The sequence below is a fragment of the Balaenoptera musculus genome, chromosome 1 (genome assembly GCF_009873245.2).
Source record: "Balaenoptera musculus isolate JJ_BM4_2016_0621 chromosome 1, mBalMus1.pri.v3, whole genome shotgun sequence".
Lineage (NCBI taxonomy): Eukaryota > Metazoa > Chordata > Mammalia > Artiodactyla > Balaenopteridae > Balaenoptera > Balaenoptera musculus.
In genome coordinates, this window is record NC_045785.1 from 74,813,878 (window position 1) to 74,834,184 (window position 20,307).

The following is a 20,307-nucleotide window of genomic DNA, read 5'->3' on the forward strand; positions in this document are numbered from 1 at the left end:
AAAGAAATGGAAAAGGGTAAAGGACAGAGACTCCAAATTCAGATGAGCTCCTGTGTGCTGCCAATGGAAACTGAAATGGAAGCCAACCCCGTTAAGTGTCTTACAAGCTTAGACGTAGGACGTCTACCAGAGTTGCTGTCAGTTGGATGTGTCTGAGTACAGCTCAGTTCTCAAACTGTGAATCTAGGTCAGTGAGATCCAGCAACACATTCTGCCCACCAATTTTCTGTGGTTTGTTCCTGTGTTGATGGAGAGAACTGAATTCACGGTGACAGGGAGAGTTTGAACTCTTTTCTGAGAATTCCACCAAAGGCGCCCCATCTGGTAGTCATTTCTGAGATAATTTTGTTGATCATTGTTCCCTAGGGCCTAGTACAGTGCCTGGTACACAACAGGAGTTCTATAAATATCTGTCCAAGTGTTGACCTGCTCCTTTTCCTTCCCCTGCCCTTTCAAGCCCATCAGTTACAATGTTCTGTTATTTCTCTACATAGAACTCACCTCCTGCACAGTGCTCTCCATTTTCACGCCTGCTTCCCCAGTCCAGACCCTCCTGTCCTTTATTTCCAGACTGTATGATGGTACCTAACTAGTTTTATTACCCCTAATCTTTCTTCCTGTTGATCATTCCAGGCATAATGTCAGATGGATCTTTTTGAAACACCACCTTTTACACCTTTGCTTAAAAAAACTTTTGAGCGGCTCCGCACAGCCTGCAGATAAGAAGACCTCAATTCCTTTACTTTTGGACCAGCCCCAACTTATTGCTTAGACCTTAAATCTCTTTCTTTCCCTGCACATACCCCTTGTTCTAGCCATCGTCTGCTGATTATAAAATAGATATCCCCCCAGTCGTCCTGTTAGTAGTGACCACTCATCCTCTGTGCCCGTATATGGCTTGCTGTTCATTCAGGTCCACCCAGACTTTGGCTCCCACCTCCTGTGATCACTCCATCCTCGGAACTCCCATCACTTCTACTAGGACCTTGGGCCATTTAGTAGGCGTTTGCCTTCATCTTACACCGACACTGTCCTGTTTCTCCAATTCAACTGGAGGGGTCTTGAGGGCAGAGACTGTTTCTCATCCATCTCAGTGTCCCCGTGTGTGAGACACTATCTTTCATACAGTTGCTGCTCAATAAATTGCTGTATGATGCTCAAGAAGCCCGAGCTTCAAACTCAGCTGTGCTCTTTTCAATCGTCTTTTGAAAAGCCTTTTTTGCAGAAGAGACAGCAATAAAAGGTTTTGGAAACCCTACTTTTTTTTTTTTTTCTATCAGATTTTTATGTATGAATTAGGAAATGATGTTGTTTGTCAGATATCCAATTTAATAGTTATATACGCAATTGAAGCCTCCTCAAAGAAAAATGGAACTAGGATGGAGTCTTCTGCGCTTTTCTATCCTTAAGCAGGAATGAAAAACTCAGCTAAGCACAAGTCTTCTATCACTTACAGCCACTGAAAGGACGATGTCACAGTGGTCAAGAGTCTACAGTGAACCCACTTTGGAACTATCTATATCACTGGGCGCTTTATAATTAAATGGTTGCTACTTTTTCCCAAGTTTGAGACACAGTGCTTCACCTTGACTGCCCGTCATGAAATTTCCAATGGGGAGGAACGAAGCTCTCATTCCCTAGAGAGGCTGATTCGACTTTGTTTTTTCAGGACAAGACTGAGTACAGGAGACAGGGGTCACACAGGGACAGCTGGAGGCAGAGCGAGAAGGACAACCTGTGAATTTGGATTCTAAGTTCTCCGCTTTGCCCTCAAATCCATTTTGGCCCTTTTGATGGCCATGCTTCTTTAGTAGAATCAACATATGATTATTTTTAAAAGTAAGTTCTCTAATATCAGTATGAAGTTTAACCTTTTTTTTCCTCTTTGACACAAATCTCTGTACATCAAGATGAGGTCCTGTTGTTAGATTTTTCTGTGTGTATATGTTGGGGGAGGGGGTATGGAAAAATGAGCCAAATGCAAATTTCCTATTCTCAGAAAATGATAAAATTAGTGATTTTTGATAACTCAGAATATTTTCTTTGAATTTTATTTTATTTATTTTTTTATACAGCAGGTTCTTATTTGTTATCCATTTTATACATATTAGTGTATACATGTCAATCCCAATCTCCCAATTCATCACACTACCACCACCCCCACTGCCGCTTTCCCCGCTTTGTGCCCATATGTTTGTTCTCTACATCTGTGTCTCTATTTCTGCCTTGCAAACCGGTTCATCTGTACCATTTTTCTAGATTCCACATATATGTGTTAATATACGATACTTGTTTTTCTCTTTCTGACTTACTTCACTCTGTATGACAGTCTCTAGGTCCATCCATGTCTTTACAAATGACCCAATTGCATTCCTTTTTATGGCTGAGTAATATTCCATTGTATATATGTACCACATCTTCTTTATCCATTCATCTGTCAATGGGCATTTAGGTTGCTTCCATGACCTGGCTATTGTAAATAGTGCTGCAATGAACACTGGGGTGCATGTGTCTTTTTGAATTATGGTTTTCTCTGGGTATATGCCCAATAGTGGGATCGCTGGGTCATATAGTAATTCTATCTTTAGTTTTTTAAGGAACGTCCATACTGTTCTCCATAGTGGCTGTATCAGTTTACATTCCCACCAACAGTGCAAGAGGGTTCCCTTTTCTCCACACCCTCTCCAGCATTTGTTGTTTGTAGATTTTCTGATGATGCCCATTCTAACTGGTGTGAGGTGACACCTCATTGTAGTTTTGATTTGTATTTCTCTAATAATTAGTGATGTTGAGCAGCTTTTCATGAGCCTCTTGGTCATCTGTATGTCTTCTTTGGAGAAATGTCTATTTAGGTCTTCTGCCCATTTTGTGATTGGGTTGTTTGTTTTTTTAAATATTGAGCTGCAGGAGCTGTTTACATATTTTGGAGATTAATCCTTTGTCCATTGATTCATTTGCAAATATCTTCTCCCATTCTGAGGGTTGTCTTTTCATCTTGTTTATGGTTTCCTTTGCTGTGCAAAGGCTTTTAAGTTTCATTAGGTCCCATTTGTTTATTTTTGTTTTTATTTCCATTACTCTAGGAGGTGGATCAAAAAAGATCTTGCTGTGATTTATGTCAAAGAGTGTTCTTCCTATGTTTTCCTCTAAGAGTTTTATAGTGTCCGGTCTTAAATTTAGGTCTCGAATCCATTTTGAGTTTATTTTTGTGTAGGGTGTTAGGGAGTGTTCTAATTTTATTCTTTTACATGTAGCTGTCCAGTTTACCCAGCACCACTTATTGAAGAGACTGTCTTTTCTCCATTGTATATCCTTGCACCCTTTGTCATAGATTAGTTGACCATAGGTGTGTGGGTTTATCTCTGGGCTTTCTATCTTGTTCCATTGATCTATATTTCTTTTTTTGTGCAAGTACCATATTGTCTTGATTACTGTAGCTTTGTAGTATAGTCTGCAGTCCAGGAGTCTGATTCCTCCAGCTCCATTTTTTTCCCTCAAGACTGCTTTGGCTATTCGGGGTCTTTAGTGTCTCCAGACAAATTTTAAGATTTTTTGGTTCTAGTTCTGTAAAAAATGCCATTGGTAATTTGATAGGGATTGCATTGAATCCATAGATTGCTTTGGGTAGTATAGTCACTTTCATAATATTGATTCTTCCAATCCAAGAACATGGTATGTCTCTCCATCTGCTTGTGTCATCTTTGATTTCTTTCATCAGTGTCATATAGTTTTCTGAGTACAGGTCTTTGACGTCCTTAGGTAGGTTTATTCCTAGGTATTTTATTCTTTTTGTTGCAATGGTGAATGGGAGTGTTCCCTTAATTTCTCTTTCTGATCTTTTGTTGTTAGTGTCTAGGAATGCAAGAGATTTCTGTATTTTAAGTTTGTATCCTGCAACTTTACCAAATTCATTGATTAGCTCTAGTAGTTTTCTGGTGGCATCTTTAGGATTCTCTATGTATAGTATCATGTCATCTGCAGACAGTGACACTTTTACTTCCTCTTTTCCAATTTGTATTCCTTTTATTTCTTTTTCTTCTCTGATTGTCGTGACTAGGATTTCCAAAACTATGTTGAATAATAGTGGTGAGAGTGGACATCCTTGTCTTGTTCCTGATCTGAGAGGAAATGTTTTCAGCTTTTCACCATTGAGAATGATGTTTGCTGTGGGTTTGTCATATATGGCCTTTATTATGTTGAGGTAGGTTTCCTCTATGCCCACTTTCTGGAGAGTTTTTATCATAAATGGGTGTTGAATTTTGTCAAAAGCTTTTTCTGCATCTATTGAGATGATCATATGGTTTTTATTCTTCAGTTTGTTAATATGGTGTATCACATTGATTGATTTGCGTACACTGAAGAATCCTTGCATCCCTGGGATAAATCCCACTTGATCATGGTGTATGATCCTTTTAATGTGCTGTTGGATTCTGCTGTCTAGTATTTTGTTGAGGGTTTTTGCATCTATATTCATCAGTGATATTGGTCTGTAATTTTCTTTTTTTTGTAGTATCTTTATCTGGTTTTGGTATCAGGGTGATGGTGGCCTCGTAGAATGAGTTTGGGAATGTTCCTTCCTCTGCAATTTTTTAGAAGAGTTCGAGAAAGATGGGCATTAGCTCTTCTCTAAATGTTTGATAGAATTCACCTGTGAAGCCATCTGGTCCTGGACTTATGCTTGTTGGAAGATTTTTAATCACAGTTTCAATTTCATTACTTGTGATTGGTCTGTTCATAGTTTCTATTTCTTCCTGGTTCAGTCTTGGAAGGTTATACCTCTCTAAGAATTTGTCCGTTTCTTCCAGGTTGTCCATTTTATTGGCATAGAGTTGCTTGTAGTAGTCTCTTAGGATGTTTTGTATTTCTGCGGTGTGTGTTGTAACTTCTCCTTTTTCATTTCTAATTTTATTGATTTGAGTCCTCTCCCTCTTTTTCTTTTTCTTTTTTAAAGTCACCTACTTTATTTATTTAATTATTTATTTTTGGCTGTGTTGGGTCTTCGTTTCTGTGCGAGGGTTTTCTCTAGTTGCGGCGAGTGGGTGCCACTCTTCATCGCGGTGTGCAGGCCTCTCACTGTCGTGGCCTCTCTTGTTGCGGAGCACAGGCTCCAGACACACAGGCTCAGTAGATGTGGCTCATGGGCCTAGTTGCTCCGTGGCATGTGGGATCTTCCCAGACCAGGGCTCGAACCCATGTCCCCTGCATTGGCAGGCAGATTCTCAACCACTGCACCACCAGGGAAGCCCTCCCTCTTTTTCTTGATGAGTCTGGCTAAAGGTTTATCAATTTTGTTTATCTTCTCAAAGAACCAGCTTTTAGTTTTAGTGATATTTGCTACTCTTTTCTTTGTTTCTATTTCATTTATTTCTGCTCTGATCTTTATGATTTCTTTCCTTCTACTAACTTTGGGTTTTGTTTGTCCTTCTTTGTCTAGTTCCTTTAGGTGTAAGGTTAGGTTGTTTATTTGAGATTTTTCTTGTTTCTTGGATAACTCACAGTATTTTAATAAAGAATTTTAGCATACCAAATGGATTGAGTGATGCCATTCAAGTTACTAACCAGTTAGGTGTTGTATTTTAAGCTATACAATGTTGAACTCTAGGCAGCAAAAGAGTAAGGAGTTTCTAACTTTCGATGGTTTTTAATTTGGATACTTTCTCTAACTTTTACTGCTGTTTGGAAGATGTTCTTTTGTACCTCTATTATAGACATAGTGATTGCTTCTTCTGGTGCACATTATTCAGGATCCTAAGCTAGATGCTTTTGGAAGTTGTAGGAATCCTTAAAGGCAATGGCTTTCAACTTAGTCTGTGCACCAGAATCACCTGTGGAGCTTTTAAAAGTGCAGATGCTTGGTAGAGGACAGATGTGTGGTTGCCAAGGGGGAGCGGGTCGGGGAGAGAAGGATTGGGAGTTTGGGAATAGCAGATGCAAACTATTACATATAGAATGGATAAACAACAAGGTCCTACCATCTTGCACAGGGATCTATATTCAATAGCCTGTGATAAACCATAATGGAAAAGAATATGAAAAAGAATGTGTATATATATATATATATATGTATGTATAACTGAATCACTTTGCTGTACAGCAGAAATAACACAAGATTGTAAATCAACTATACTTCAATAAAATAAATTTTAAAAAATGCAGATGCCTGGGCTGGACACCAGACCCAGAGCATCAGAATTTTCTGAGATCGGCCCAGGGCAGTGTGTTTTCAGAAAGTTCTTGAGGAGATTTTAATCCACAACTCTCACCGGGAACCACTAATTTAAGGTCACTCAGAGGCTTTTTCTTTCGTAAGCAAGAGTCTTGGATTGAAAGACCCCTTAAAAGGCCATTTGCTCAACCACCTAACAAGATGTTTGAGCTCCTGCAATGACATCCCATAGAGTCTGTTGAATACTTTTTGATATACATCATATAATGGATGGAACTGACAGTGCTTTAAATATAATTTCTTCCTTTTTTTTTTCTTTGACATTTTCTTGAAAGCTCAATAGAAAAAAAATTATTATTCCCTTTCTCCTACTTGGCTAATTTTGCCTTCTTCCTGCCTTGGGAATTACTGCTGATAATCAGCAAGGCTGTTTTGGTCTCACAGCTTCAGATTATTTATTGCCCTATCATGCCAAAGCATTTTATTTGGCCTTGCCAGCCTTGTTGGCATACAGCTCTGGGAATATTGTCAGATAAGGCAACTGCTGCCAGGAAAAGGAGCATAAACAGTTGTTACAAACTCAGAGTCTATTTGATTTGTGTGTTTTAATTTCTTAATTCAGGCATGGTAGATTATTTTTTAAAAAAATTATTGTCTTGTGGATCTGGTGAATACAACTGGAACAGACAACCTGATACTGAGACTAAATTAAACCTGCAATGGATTGTCAATTTGCCCTTCATAGTATAGACCCAAAGTGGGAAATCTTGTGGCTACAGACTGTAATTCCCTGTGGCAACAAATGAAAATGCAAAGTCTTTATTTTTCCATTTCAATCACCCTGTTGATACTAGTTACCTCTCATTCTGTCTTTTGGTTTTTGCTCTTGCTGTTCCAGTTGTCATTAAAGGAAATTCCAGGCGATTAAAAAAACATACAAAATCCAAACACATCAAGGATTTTTCCATCTTCATGTTTTATATGACCACCTATAAAATAACATGGACATTTTTGGACATAAAATCAATGCTGAAGCTGAGTCAAAATGAGAGGAAGTACTGAGTGACCTCTATTATATAGTTAGTCATTCAAAAGAAAAATACGCTGCATCCTATGCCATTTAAATTAGCTTAAAGCAAGCAGCCTATGTCCTCATTCAAGGAATCTTACAAATGTAATTCGTTATTTCAGGAAGTAGATAAAAAACTTAAAGACATTTCCATCCAAATGCATTATGATCATTTTAATTTAAAATTACAAGCATACTGGAATTCCATGTACTATATTTCAGCTCCATTTATATGACAAAGGCACAAAAAATGGAGTGGTGATCTCATAATTCTTTTCTTACCACATCCTTTTAGTACTTCTATTAAAAGTCTTCTTAAACAATAATTCACTGTGATACAAAAGAATAAAATTATTAATAAAAGAAAGGCCACTAAATAAAACTGAAGATGCCCTACGGAGAAAATACCTGGTCTCCTGTGTGGGGTTAGGTTAGGAAGGTGGGGATGCGCCTCTTGCCTCCCGGCCAGCAGATGATACACACCCCCCCGCCCCCCGCCCCCCCCCCAACATGTCAGTGCCACAAGTTCCTGGAGCTCCAAGCTTGGGTAGAGCAGCATCTTCCTCATCTGATTAGTTTCAGGAAAGTTTTAGCTAAGTGTCACTCTTCCCAACCTCCTTTCCTTCTCTCCCTCACTCCCTCCCTTTGTCCTTACTTCCTTCCGTCCTTTCTCTTCCCCCCAGTTGGCTGGAAGGCTGAATGCTACCAAGGAGACTGAGTTACAAATCATTACTGTGAGTCCCTCCTGAGGGCAAGAATTACGATCTGTCCTTCCATGACAGAGAGCATGTAATTAATCCAGGTTTCTGGAAAGCAAGTCAATTTTGTCACAGATCTAGAAAAAGAACAGGTGAGATGTGGTGCAAATCTACTCTTTATCATGTCTTTTTTCCTCCCCAACTTTACTGACATATAAAGGACAATTAAAAATTGTATATATTTAAGGTTTACAAAGACCGGCAGGCAAGGGGAAATGGGGAGATATTGGTCAAGAGGTACGAAGTTTGTCTTTTTTTCCTTAGTTAAAAAAAAACACCAGGCTAGTCTGTGGACAAGACAGGCATCGTATAGGCGATAAGCAGGGATTTGAGACTTAGACCCAGCTACTGGAGAATTGTTTCTGTAAGTTAATCACAGCCCACTTCCAACAATATATGTACTTTTATTAAACTTTAAAAATTAAAGTGTAACATACAAGATGGCCCTCCACACCATGACTCCCTCCCTCTTTTTAAAGTAACTACTATTCTGACTGCTAACAGCATAGAGTAGTTTTATCTCTTGTTTAACTTTAAGTGAATGAGATAATATAATATGTACTTTTTGGAGGTTGGATTCTGTTGCTCAAATTATGTTTGGAGCAGTAGTTCCAGCTGGGTGGTAACTGGAGTTCTCATCTTTTTGAGAAGACAAACATTCCTCCTGGAAGAGTACTAGTAGATCTACTGCCTACACACGAATTAATTACTCTTATAGTATTTTCTTTTATAGCTAGAGGAGCAGGATGAAGGTAGTGATTGCCCAGGGGCACGAAGGCAATGATGAAAAGTGTAGGAGAAAAACTATAGCAAGGGCAGATTGCTCTAAAGGCTAATTTTGCTTAGATAATAGTATTTGTAGGGTAAGACTTGGTATCAAATATCTTTAGAAATTTCAAATCAACCTAATCTCCAGTACTTTGGCCATATCAACAGTAAAATATGGTAATAATAGGTCCTCCTTTCTTCCTTCCCTGTATTAGATAAACTCTGTGTTAAGTGTGTATTAAATGTACTCTGCATTCTGGGCTTTTTGGCAGAGAATTGCTAGATGGATTATTTCATTTAAATATACAATGCATACACTATTAAATCTACTACAACCGAGACAGGCATGATGACTATCTCCATAAGAACCCACTTCATTAACCAAGAATAGATTGCAACCCATTACAAAGTGTTTCAAATGCAATAAGACTACCCAGAAACCCTTGGGCTCTCAGCTTTGCATGAATATGCAAGAAGTAGTTTTACAGACTCTGAAGGAAGCAAGTACTCAGCAAGCAGTGACAGATGTGGGACGTAATCAGGCTTTCAGTGTGTGGCACAGGAAGGCACAATTCACCTCTGTCTAAATGTTATGCCCTTCGAAGAAATGCCCAAGTCGCCAGGGGTTTCTCTACAGAGACAAGACCGAGACATCAAGATTTGCAAAGGAGAAACAGATATCTGAGACCAAACTCATATCTTCCCTGAAACAGGTCAGATCCTGGTAACAGCAAAAAATGGGAAGAGGGGAATAGTTGGAGAGAGGGGAGGATAAAGAGGGAGATTAGCTAGAACCAATCCATGGCAAAATAATTAGAAAAGGCTTTCCAACAGAAAAAGAATGGATATGGAGTAGGGCAGGCAACTGGGGAGAGGAGAATCAGGGTCCAGGTAATCTGATTCTGGAACCATGAGGTCCTATTCAAAATGCCTTATTTCATCTGTTCTCAGTATTTTCACTTGCGAAATGGAGAAAATACACTTTCATTACTTGTAAATGATGTATTTGTCTCTGTCCATTTGTCTTCCTGCCTGTCTATATCAGTATTTATATGTCCAAATTAGTAGTAGGACTTACCCACTATCAATTTTACTGATTGGTTTAATGCAGGAGCCCAAACTGTTCTCAAATAAATAAGCAGTTCAATTCACTAAATCTGAATTTCACCAACCCACCTATTTCTGACCTGAGAACATGCCCTCATGGAGATCTCATTATTCTTCAGTTTGCTTTGCTCTCCTGCTTTTGCTACAAGGGAAGAGAACCTTTTTGATGCTAGGAACATGGCAGGTGGGCATTTGCCAACTCCACAGGCCCATAGTTTATGAAGCACATTTGCTGATGGAAAATTCAATCTCCAAAAATGTCTTTCTAGTCAGTGAGGGTTATTTATAGCTTCTGACACAGAAGGTTTCAAGTATAGAGTGAACATCACTATTAACACTAACTCAAATGAACTTTAAAGGAAGGAGGACTATAAAACCCTCATAGGATGCCCTTAAAAGATGTGGTCTTAGAGGACTTGACAATGGGAAAGGAAAGATTAAGGGAGAAATGTGAGTGAGTTGCCAAGGCATACAATGGGACTTGGGGCTTGGCTTTCTTTTTTCAGGTCATCAGTGGCCCTCTTTTCTGATTGCAGCGTCTTCCCCCTCCATTTTTTTTTTTTTTTTTTTGAGAAAGGAATGATGGCCCAACACCTCTGTAGCAATACAGCCTCTTCTGCTCAGAGCCTATGGGTACCCAGACTCCTACTTCATGGAGATAAACTCATCTCTTGCTCACTTTTACGTCCCAACCTCTTTAGACGTCACCTGCCCCATCCAGCTATCTGGGAGCCCACAAGAAAACTCTTCATTAGTTGGGCTAGTTTGCCCACATCTCATGAATATATTTTGCTTAGTTTTTGCTTATTCCATGTCCCCACCTGTAACACTCTCTCACTGAATCTCAACCTGATAAATCCTTCAAGACCCACATCTAGCCACATTTTCTTCGTGAAGTTTTCTCTGAATATCTAAACCTCAAGAGTTTCCTCTTCTCCTCTAAATAATAGTTAGGGCTATTTCATATAACTTAGTGCTAGTTAACCATATTGTATTATCTCTTAGTTTGTTATATGTTAGTTTCTCCAGATTATTTAAGTTAGGGACCAATTTGAGTTAGGGACCTATTGGTTAGAGACCAAGCTATTTGAGTTAGGGACCTAGTTTACCCAAAATGGCAGATGGGGCTACTTTTTCTAGTTTGTCTACCCAGAGAGGTTCTTTCTGCTAATTCACACAAAGACACAGCACAGACCAGCTTCAGCCTTTTCCTTCTCTTGTAATCAATTTCAGACATGTGCAGACCAACCCAGCTGCCATGGAGAGAAAACATAGTTAGTCCCTGAGGAGAAATATAATCTTTCTAGATCCTCTAAGTGACACCATTCATCAGATGTTTTCCTTCAAGACACCATTTTTTTTTTTTTATATGCAGAAAGTTGACATAGCCTTCCAGCTGAAGCAGAACAAAAGACATTCTCTAAAGGCAACAGAAAAAGCCACCAAATTCAAATTCTGAGGTAGATTGGTCAACAACAATTGTTAAAGGTCCTAGAAATACAATCAGAGATACAGTTTGAGAAAAGGAAGAAAGGCCAAGTGAGCTGACTGAAGAAGTTGCAGATAATGCAAAGGGGAAAGCCAGCAAGTGGGAGGCAATGATTGCTTCCCAGACAAACCATACCGAGTCTAGCACTGAGGCAGAAGAGCAAAGACCTGATAGGGCAAACAAATAAACTGTGTACCTTGGGGCACACAGACTTCCTCTCTTTGCCTAAGAGGAGTCACTGTCTTGGTCCTCTAATAAGTCATGTGTAGTGCAGGACCACCTGAGAGGAGGGAGCAAAATGTAGTCCCAGCCCACCATTTAGTATTAGCCTTGCGATCTGGGGCGAGCCACTCGATCTAGTTCTTAACTGCAAAATAGAGATAAAACCACCTCCTGCATTCATTTATTCATCATTCTCTTTATTTAAGGACCACCATGGGCCAAGCACAAAGGGGCACAATGGTGAGCAAAACAGACATGGTTTTTGCCCTTATGAAGTGTCCAGATAATCTCCCAGGTTGTTAGTTACAGAGACGGAATGTGCCTTTGAACTGTAAAGCACTGTAACGATGGAAGGTCTTCTTCATTATCAGTGACTTCTACTCTCAATCTAGCTATGTGACCCAAGGCAAGTTGTAATTTTTCTGGACTTTCCTTTCCTATCTGTGAAATAAGAAAATTTCCTTTCCTAAAATTTAAGTATTCCAATGCAAATGAAGAAGTTAAGATTTTTAGGTACTTCTGAATCATGTCTTTCTAAAAGATTATTATGAAATAGTTCAGAAATACAAAAGGATAAGAATAATGTAATGACCCCATGTGTACCAATTACCTGACTTAGATAAAACATTACAAAGAGCTCTACTGGTGGGATGCCTTCCTTTTCCCCAGAAGAGATAACTGTGATGAGTTTGGTATTTATTATTCTGAATCATGGCCTTTCCAGGAAACCTGGTGTGTAAGTAAGAATGGTTCACCAGTGAAGAACTCTTCCTATAAGTGTACTTCCCAGAGAGTACTTACTAGGTGTTCCCAGTTCCTGATAAATGTGAGGTCATGACAGTGTACATCACAGAAAGCTCAAGTACCAGCCTGTTCTCTCCCTGCCACCCTTGCTTGCTATCCACCCAGTAGACAGAATTAGAAAAACCATGTGGCAGGCACCACCTACTGCGTTTAGAAAGAGCAAAGTTTTATATTTACCTTGAGAGCCTTCTGTGCAGACTCACTGGATCCAATTGCGATGAGGTTAGGCCCAGCCATGCTGCAGAAACTCTTCAAGTGCAAAGTATCGACCACTGGGACTGTGGAGACCGCGTAGTCCTATGCATATAATAGAAACAAGTAGTTTGTCATTTCAGAATAATTCTAAAACGCATTCAAATCTGCTCAAAACATTCTTGCTCCTCTGGAGACTGCCAGGGTCCCTGAACATCTGGAAGGAAAACTGGGACCCACAAGTTTGGGTATTGCCAGTTAAATGAAGATCGCTTCTAAAAAGAAAGTGCAGAGCCCCCTTCCTGAAGTGTGACTGTGTCAACAGCTTCACTGGCTGACCTATGTAGTGGGCTACTCTGGAAGGATGAATATCCTGTGTAAACAAGAGCCTCACATCGTCATGGGGAACAGAGCTTTTTGGGGATTACATCCCTTCCTAAGCAGTCTGGTGAGCCAATCTGCTAATCATCAATAGAGTAAAGGGAACTTGGGAGGATGTATGTGCAATGCCTAGCAGAGTTTCCAGCACACAGTAGGCACCCAAGTACAGGTGATCTTTGATTCCAATCTGAAAAATCCACTTTCATGCTTTCATGTTAGAGGCAATTGGGACTCCAGATTTTTTTTTAAAGTCATCGATTGTGCCAGAAACATCTGCCAGGTGGTTGTATGAGTATACACTGGGAGAAAACAGATGTCCACGATAACTTTGTCTGTTGCTGCTGTGGGAGTCCCATGAAGCCTATTTATTAAGTTCTAGCTTCTAAAACTTCTAGCAAGCATACAAATATTAGGAATTATTTTGCAAAGCCTGTGACATATAAATACCATTATTCATGACATATTGATTCAATGGGTCTATGAATGTTTATTAGGTAGTTACTCTGTGACAGGCATAAATTATCCTTTACCTACCTTAAAAGTATCAGCCAAGATTTCAGCACCTCGTTGATTTGTCCTTTTGGAAAGGCCCACAAAAAACTCTCTGCCTATAATAAAAGGCATGGAACACAGTCAGTGGGTGGCACCACAGAGATGGCGTACTATTTCTCTATCTATAAATAAAGACCTTAAAGCATCACACAGTTCTTTCCTACCGTAGAGGGCAGCTCCACTTGTACACTGACCCCTGTTCTCTTTACACAAATCTGGTTTCAAATTATTGCCTTTAAAAATAAACTTTTTCAAATTCACAGAGGCAGAAAGTAGAATGGTGGTTGCCAGGGGCTGATGCAGGGGAGGGGGGAGGGGGGAAATGGGGAGTCAGTGTTTAATGGGTATGACGTTTCATTTTGGAAAGGCAGAAAAGTGCTGGAGATGGACGGTGGTGACAGTTGCACAACGTGAATGTCGTTAATAACCCTGAACTGTACATTTAAAAGTGGTTAAATGGTAAATTTTATGTTATGTGTATTTTACCACAATAAGAGAATAAAGTTTTTATTTAGGAAACCATATAATTAAACACATTAATAACCTGTAATCAGAAATTAAGCAATAGCAATGACAAGTTAGCAAAGCTTCCTTTTTTTCCCTAGAAGAACAATACTAGACAGTCTTGATCAGCTCAAATACCTTTTTCTATAATGTTGATGTAAGGGCTGAAGAAACCATCTGGGTAAAGTGAGTTTAGTGCTGACTGGTCTTCAGGTCTGAGCTCTAACAGCTGTTTTTAAAACAATACACCCATTTATTTCAAATCAACCATCAAAGGTTGATGTAGATAGTGCCTATCTACAAAGCACTGAAGTTTAATTTTTATTTATTTATTTATTTATGGCTGTGTTGGGTCTTCGTTTCTGTGCGAGGGCTTTTTCCAGTTGTGGCAAGCGGGGGCCACTCTTCATCGCAGTGCGCGGGCCTCTCACTATTGCGGCCTCTCTTGTTGCGGAGCACAGGCTCCAGACGCGCAGGCTCAGCAATTGTGGCTCATGGGCCTAGTCGCTCCACGGCATGTGGGATCTTCCCAGACCAGGGCTCGAACCCGTGTCCCCTGCATTGGCAGGCAGACTCTCAACCACTGCGCCACCAGGGAAGCCCCAGCGCTAAAGTTTAGAAGAATGAAACTTTCTACTTATTTGGCTTTTCTGAAATTCTACAATTTTTCTTCTCAGAAGGCAAAACATTAAGTAAAAATGGTCTCCTAGTTATAGGCAAAAAAACAATTATAGTAGATAGAGTTAGGCAATACACAAATGTAGGAATTCTTATCCTCCCTTAATTCTTTGGAAAAGAATTCGACATGAAATGTGGAAAAAGAATTCCAAGAGAAATCAGTATATATTTTGCCTCAGAACAAGTACAAGAAGTGTAGCCATGTAGAAAGAATTGCTTGATAGACTTTACAGCTATTACAACTTTTATCTTCGTGGTGTCCTTATAAAAGGGGTAAAAGACATAGGTCAAATGATGTTATGATAAATTCCATTGGCTTATGCTGTTGGCAGACACAGGAATTGTTTTTTTTTTTTTTTCAATTTTTTTATTTTATTTTATTTTATTTATTTATTTATGGCTGTTTTGGGTCTTCGTTTCTGTGCGAGGGCTTTCTCTAATTGCGGCAAGTGGGGGCCACTCTTCATCACGGTGCGCGGGCCTCTCACTGTCGCGGCCTCTCTTGTTGCGGAGCACAGGCTCCAGACGCGCAGGCTCAGTAGTTGTGGCTCACGGGCCCAGTTGCTCCGTGGCATGTGGGATCTTCCCAGACCAGGGCTCGAACCCGTGTCCCCTGCATTGGCAGGCAGATTCTCAACCACTGCGCCACCAGGGAAGCCCAGACACAGGAATTGTTGACAGCATGTTGACAGTGTTTTTGGTAATGCTATGATTGTGTTGTCCCTTAAGAAAACTCACTACGTACAAATCAAAACTTAAGTAAGAGAAAGATCCTTTACTTAACAAAAGTATTACTCACTTTATTAAAAAAGTCAGTTGAAATTAAAAACAAATCAAATTTCCTTAATTCTCTTAAGATAAATATAGATTTATAAATTAGATTTACATTTTTAAGAAAAACATTTAATGCATTAAGCAAATTTAAATGCATTTACAGTGGGCCTTACACATTATTTCCATTTTAAGAGACTAAGATGAGATAGGAATGTACAAAGAAACGCAAACTGCTTATCTCTTTAAAAAGTAAGTTGGACTTCTGTTTCTAGCAGTATGGTGGGCTATATCCCTTAAATGGCCTTCCTGATAAAAAAACTGAAGTACTGGAATAAAAATATTAAAAAGGCTTTTTTTTGGTGTTATGTCTCTTATGTCATTTTCTTCTATACCAATTCACCCTCTTTTTTTTTTTTTTTTCCTTCCTTACCTCATTCTTTCATAGGAGATATCAGGTCATTTGTCCTACTGACTTTCCTACAGTCTGGATTTGGTTGATTGCTTCCTTGTGTACCATCTAAAATTAAATTGTTCCTTTATCCTTTGTATTTTTTGGCAAACTGATAGTCTATGTAGATGCTTCTTTAGATTCTTGTTCAATTTTTTTCTTTTTTTTTTTGGATAGGACTACTTCAGAGGTGGGGCTGTACTTCTACTGCATCACATCCTGAGGCACATGACTGACTGTCACACTTTCAGTGATGCTAGAATGATCAGTGTGTTCAGGTGGTATGAGCCAGATTCCTCCATTATAAAGTCTCCCACTCATTTTTTTAAAATTGTTGTTTCATTCCTTTATCTTTTTTTTTTTTCCCACCGTGTGGCATGCGGGATCTTAGTTCCCCGACCAGGGATTGAACCCGTGCCCTCTGCATTGGGAGTGTGGACTCTTAACCACTGGACCGCCAGGGAAGTCCCTCATATAAAAGTTTTAACATCCTTTGATGATCACTGCACAGGTCCATTGTTTTATCAGGGATCTACATTTACTGGCTAGAATTCTAAAAATAAAAACTTTTCTCAATCAAGTATTTGGTCTACTTGAAATAGAATTCACAAAGAAAAGATAGGCTAAATATGCTTGAGTCTTTCCTTTATATTTATCAATTATCACAATAATGAGTTGGTATCCCAGCAACTTATAATAATGACCAATATGTTTTTTAAAAAAACATCATTATCCACTAATAAGCCAAAGAATAAATCATAACGGAAATCAGAAAATATCTGGAATTAATGATAACAAAAATATTCATATCAAAACACAACGGATTCCACTAAAGTTGTACTTGAAAAGCTTTATAGCCTTAAATGCTTACATTAAGAAGAAGAAAGGTTCAAAATTAAAGAGACAAAATTCCACCTTGAAATTCAAGGAAAAAAGAACAATAAAAACAAAGGAATTTGAAGGAAGGAAATACAGGTAGAAACAGGAAGAGAAAAGGAAACATATGAGAGAGAGGGTTCAATAAAGCCCAAAGTTGGTTCTTTGAAAAGATTAATAAAATTGACAGATATCTGGCAAGAAACAGAAGGCACAAATAAACATTATGAACGAAAAGGGGACATAGCTGTAGTTGTCGTGAAACTTAAAACAGATATTAAGAAAATATGAATAACTTTATAGCCAATATTTAAAAAACTTAGATAAAATAAATAAAGTCTCAGAAAACAAAACTCACCAAAACTGGCTCAGAAAAACCTCAATAGTCATATAATCATTACAGAAACAGAACTGGTTCAAAATCTCCCCACAAAGAAAGCACCAGGTCCACAGGGCCTGTTTATAGGTAAGTTCTACCAAAGTTCAAGGAATGCACAATTAAAGTTGTACTGATTTTAGAGAACAGAAACATAGGAAATATTCCCTAATACATTTTATATGAGGTTAACATAACTTCAACCAAAGCCAGACAAGGATAACAAAAAAGAAAAATTATAGGCCGCAGAAACAAAATCTTAAACAATTATCTAATTGTTTAGATAATTAAACAACTAAATACAAACTAAACACAACACTAATAAAAAGAGTATATATCTTGATCAAGTTTGATTTCATCCCAGGGATGTAAACTTTGACCATTGATATCAGAAAATCAATTAATGTAATTAACCACATCAATAGATTAAAGAAAAAAATCATATAATCATTGAATCGAAATAAGAGTTCGTCACCTGAAATTCCATTTCTAGCTGTTTACTTTAGAGAAACTCTTATACACGTCCCCAAGAGACACACACAAGACTGTACATAGCAGCATTGAAGATAGTAGACAAAAACTGAAAAGCACTCAAACATACATCAACAGTAAAATGAATAAATACATCGTTCGGTATTCTTACCATGGAATTCCACACAGCAGTGAAAATGAATGAACTCCAGCTACATGGATCAAGTTAGATCAACGGCAGAAAAATCACACAAGAGTTCATACAGTATCATCCTAATTATACAAGCCGTAAGAAAAGTGAAACTAAACAACATATAATTTTAGGAATGCATATATTGAGGTAAAACTCAAAGAAAGACAAGACAGTGATTAACACAAAATTCAGGCTACCTCAAGCTGGGAGGAAAGTTTGGGAGTGGGGCTTCCATGGTCCTGGCAATGTTCTATTTCTTACACCAGGTGTTAGGTACTCAGGTGATCATTTTTATTATTGGTCTTTAAACTGTACATAAACATTTTATAACTCTTTTTTATATGCTCCATATATCACAAAAATAAATAAATGAAAGTAGAAGTAAGTTGATGTTGTCTATTTCAGAGAAATAGGACTGAAACAACTTCTAACCAGTAGCTGCTTGCTTGCTTGACTGACAGATTTCCCAGCGGAACTGGAGTTGGAAGCCTCTTTCCTTCTTTCCATTTCCTGATCAATTATTATTGAAGCTCTGAGTTACAGAAGGAAGAAGACACAGAGTGTATGGGAAGCGCTCCAGATTTTGGTTCTTACTCAACTGCGTAATCTAAAAATTGAGTGGTGATGTTTGTACAATGTTGTGAATGTAATTAATGCCACTCAAATTGTACACTGAAAAATGGTTAAAATGGCAAATTTTATGTTATATATATTTTACTACAATTTTAAAAACGGGAAAAAATCGAGAAGTAGGAAATAGAAGGTAGGATCACACATTAGGTATGAACGAGGAGCCAAGCAGGTAAAGATCTTAATATCACAACACTATCTCAGTTTTCAATAAAATAACTTTTAAGGTAATAAGTATTGAATATTACCAAAACAAAGCTTACAGATAGTGTCCAAGGCAAACCTCAATACTTAGTACCTAATTAGAAGTTATGGGAAAAACATGAGGCTTGAGATGCTGTGGAAAGACCTTTGACCAATGGAAGAGGTTCCTAAGCTTTGCCGAAACAATGAGAAGATTTTAGGGAATCTTGTTCAGCTCAGCTGTTGAGATAACTAAACGGCTGTGAATACAGCTTGTTTTAAATCATTCTTCAAATAGCATCAGTACCTGCTCACAGCAAGTTATTTATTATACAGCTATGTTCTGGTAAAAAAGAATTTTATTGTAAGGAAGTGTGAGTAACACATCTAGCTTTTCACAAAAGCCTATTTTCTTTCTTTTTTTTTCATAATTTGCCTTTTTTTCTCTTTTTTAATAAATTTATTTATTTGTTTATTTATTATATTTTTGGCTGTGGTGGGTCTTCGTTGCTGCATGCGTGCTTTTCTCTAGTTGCGGCGAGTGGGGGCTACTCTTCGTTGTGGTGCGTGGGCTTCTTATTGCGGTGGCTTCTCTTGTTGCGGAGCACGAGCTCTAGGTGCTTGGGCTTCAGTAGTTGTGGCACGCGGGCTTCAGTAGTTGTGGCTCACGAGCTCTAGAGTGCAGGCTCAGTAGTTGTGGCACACGGGCTTAGTTGCTCCGTGGCATGTGGGATCTTCCCGGACCAGGGATCAAACCCGTGTCCCCTGCATTGGCAGGCGGATTCTTAACCACTGTGCCACCAGGGAAGTCCCAAAAGCCTATTTTCTTAAGAGAAACAGACTGTTGTTCTGTGCTACTAAAAAGAATGAAAAGTGCCATCAATGGGAGACACAAAGAATATTCTAAGCGGAACTTACTAGGCAGATTCAAAGAATGCCTGAGTCGGCTTGGACACAACTGGAGCTGAGAATGCAGCGTAGGTCTCTCTGACCCCTTGTTCTGTGTTCTTATGGCTCAGTGGGTGTGCACATCAAACCCCAGAGGCAGGCCCATTGCCTGTGACAGTGGTGGCACAGGTTGTGCAGGGCACAACTCCAGGGGAGGCTTTCCACAAACCTATGATAAAAATGGCACCCCCTGGGGCTCGGTGACACAGTCCCCACCCACAAGTATGTGATACCAAGCAAGGAACTATGCAAATGTCCCAGGATAAAGACTCCTCCTCCTCCAGGAACATTAATTTTTTCAAAATGTAAGTTATACAAAACATTATTTTTATATTAAAATGAAGATGGCTATATTTTGTCTATATACATGGAATTGGATACAAAATTCACATCAGCTAAAATATTAGACTTCCAAGAAGCTCCATGCTTTCAGTGGGCCACATGGGTCTACATTCCCAAATCTCTGGGGACCAGCCTCTGCTGTTAGGGCTACATCTGTGGAACAGGTATTTATTCTTTGACAAGTAGGGGAAAATAAACTCTCATTATCAATTAAAAATTATTATTGATTGTCTTGTTTATCAATATAACTAGAATGAACCTGGTGACCCAGATTTTAGCACATGACTTTACAAAACAATAATAATATGATCATAAAGAGTTGGAAAGGTTAAATGCTAAAATTATCATTTCTTTAGTAGCTATATTATATGCAGTA

General features: G+C 38.8%; 1 protein-coding gene across 3 annotated transcripts in view; it reads right to left on the reverse strand.

Moving 5' to 3' along the window:
* Positions 1-20,307, reverse strand: part of DDAH1 (dimethylarginine dimethylaminohydrolase 1) — a 254,667-nt gene that overhangs the window by 21,320 nt on the left and 213,040 nt on the right. For all 3 annotated transcript variants that reach the window (XM_036856751.1, XM_036856767.1, XM_036856760.1), the window contains 2 exons: positions 13,491-13,564; positions 12,561-12,680 (listed from right to left, as the gene is read on the reverse strand). In XM_036856751.1, the coding sequence (XP_036712646.1) occupies positions 12,561-12,680; positions 13,491-13,564 (194 nt within the window). The remainder of the gene's footprint in view (positions 1-12,560; positions 12,681-13,490; positions 13,565-20,307) is intronic.